This window comes from Lactuca sativa, chromosome 9 (assembly GCF_002870075.4).
Source record: "Lactuca sativa cultivar Salinas chromosome 9, Lsat_Salinas_v11, whole genome shotgun sequence".
Classification (NCBI taxonomy): Eukaryota; Viridiplantae; Streptophyta; class Magnoliopsida; order Asterales; family Asteraceae; genus Lactuca; species Lactuca sativa.
In genome coordinates this window covers 97,643,365-97,645,882 of record NC_056631.2, presented here as the reverse complement: position 1 = coordinate 97,645,882, position 2,518 = coordinate 97,643,365, and the positions used below count along the sequence as shown (strand labels likewise).

Genomic DNA, 2,518 nt, shown 5'->3' with positions numbered 1-2,518 from the left:
ATAAAATATTAAATAATTAGAAAATAACATACTTTCAATGACTTAATGTTGGTCATTACAACTTTAGTTTTAATTATGTTATTAATAGCAATGTAATTTAGCTTTAATTAGGTTATCCCGTGTTGGAATACTTTTTGAATCATCAACTTTATGAATACTCTACTTGATTTTTGTTTCCCGTAAAGTAAATCTTAAACACTAAATTATGTTTCAGTTGCATCATGTCTATTGATAAAAGCTGGACTACTAATCCACATCGTCAATCTCCCGAGTTCCAGCTAGGACTCAACACTTTTTTTGAGAGATCCATGTTACACCTAGATTATAAAGGTGCAACCAGATGTCCATGTGAGAAATGTGATAATCGTTACTTCATGAATCTGAAAGCAATGAGACGTCATGTTCGTATATATGGTTTCATTCAATCATACAAAACATGGATATATCACAGTGAATCTTTAATCCCTTCAGTTGTAGATGTCGTATCGCTAAGCAACGAGATGGCTGATGTTATTGACGATGTTATGTGGGAGTCGAGAGAAAACAATATAAACCTCGATGAAGGAACCTCGAATACAGGGGGTAGTGGTGTCGATGATGATTTTGAAGAGTTGTTAGAGGCAGTCGAAACCAAGTTATATCCTGGTTGTACGTTTTCATTCCTTGATTTTTAGCAAAGCTAGTGCATATGAAGACCAACAACAAATGGACTGATAGTTCATTTGATCAACTCCTTGAGTTGTTGCATTCGACATTTCCACCAGACAACAAGGTTCCCCGTTCATATTATTTAGCAAAAAAGAAACTGAAGAAGTTAGGTTTGGGGTACGAGTCAATTCATGTGTGCAAAAACGATTGTTTTCTCTTCTGGAAGGAACACAAGTCATTGCAAGTTTGTCTCATTTGTAAAGAGAGTTGGTGGATTGATAAAAACACCAAGGGTAAGAAAGTAGCTCATAAGGTGTTACGGTACTTTCCAGTGGCCCCTAGACTACGCCGTTTGTATTGTTCACGGTACACTTCCAAAAATATGATATGGCATAGTACTGGGAGATCAGAAGATGGTGTGATGCGTAATCCCGTTGATGGAGAGTCTTGGCAAAAATTTGATGTAGATTACCCTGACTTCTCGAGTGAACTTCGCAATGTACGACTAGGGCTGGCAGCTGATGGCTTTAATCCATTTGGTAACATGTGTAATCCGCATAGTACGTGGCAGGTTGTACTCACCACTTACAATTTGCCACCATGGCTTTGTATGAAAGAGTCATCATTCATGTTGGCCTTGTCGATTCCCGGCCCTAAAGCGCCTGGAAAGGACATAGATGTTTTCCTTAGGCCGTTAGTGGAAGAGCTTAAGTTTTTATGGCAATCAGGCGTACGCATTAAAGACGCAACGACAAACACATTCTTCACGATGAAAGCTATGTTGTTATGGACAATAAACGACTTTTCAGCTCGTAGTAGTTTATCGGGCTGGAGCGGACAAGGGTATAGAGCATGCCTGACTTGCAATGAAGACACTCCGTCGTACCGTGCAGTAAATAAAGTCGTTTATATCGGTCATCGTCGGTTCTTAGATGTTGATGATCCATTAAGGATGAGTTTGAAATTTAATGGGCAACCAGAGACAAGACCCACTCTGAGACACTTTACTAATGAAGACATACAAGAGCAACTAGGTCGTATAATACTTCGTAATCTGGGTAAACATCCTAACACTCTCAAAGAAAACATGGATCGTCAAGGATTCGAGTTGAACTGGTCGAAACGTAGCATATTTTTCGAGCTCGAGTATTGGTATTCTCTGCAGCTGAAGCACAACAATAGATTTGATGCATGTCGAGAAAAATGTGGGTGAGAGTCTTTTGGGTACTTCTATGATGAATGATAAGAGTAAAGACACATCAAATGCAAGTGAGGACTGAATATCCGGCGTAATCAATGGTTGCAAAAAAAAGGGTAACAAGTTCACTAGACCACATGCAAACTACTCATTCAAGAAACCTGACCGCAAAATCTTTTGTCAGTTTATAAGAGATGTTAAATTTCCTGATGGGTTTGGATCTAACATCATTAAGAAAGTGGTAGATAATGATACTAACATTATTAGGTTGAAATCTCGTGACTATCACATTCTTATGTAACGTTTGATACCGATTGGAGTTAGAGCGTTATTGGACAAAGAAACTTCTACACCAATTGTAGATCTTTGTATGTTTTTCAAGCAAATTTGCTCCAGAACACTAAAGGTGGAGGATATGAGGAAAGCAAAAGAATACATTATTAGAATATTGTGCAAGTTAGAGTTGATTTATCCGCCAACATTTTTCGACATTATGATTCATTTAGTGTTGCATTTACCTGATGAAGCGATTGTCGGAGGCCCGGTATGTATGAGATGGATGTATCCATTTGAAAGCTATATGAAAAAACTAAAAAACTATGTCAGAAATAAGGCAAGGCTGGAAGGTTGTATAGTTGAAGGTTATATTGCTGAAGAAGCTTTGACATTTTG

General features: G+C 38.0%; 1 protein-coding gene across 1 annotated transcript; it reads left to right on the top strand.

The window, feature by feature from the left end:
* The first annotated feature begins 688 nt into the window (after positions 1-688).
* LOC128129052 (uncharacterized) lies at positions 689-1,861 on the top strand. Its single transcript, XM_052767757.1, has one exon. It carries the CDS (start codon positions 689-691, stop codon positions 1,859-1,861), a length of 1,173 nt encoding a protein of 390 aa, XP_052623717.1.
* The last annotated feature ends 657 nt before the right edge of the window (positions 1,862-2,518 follow it).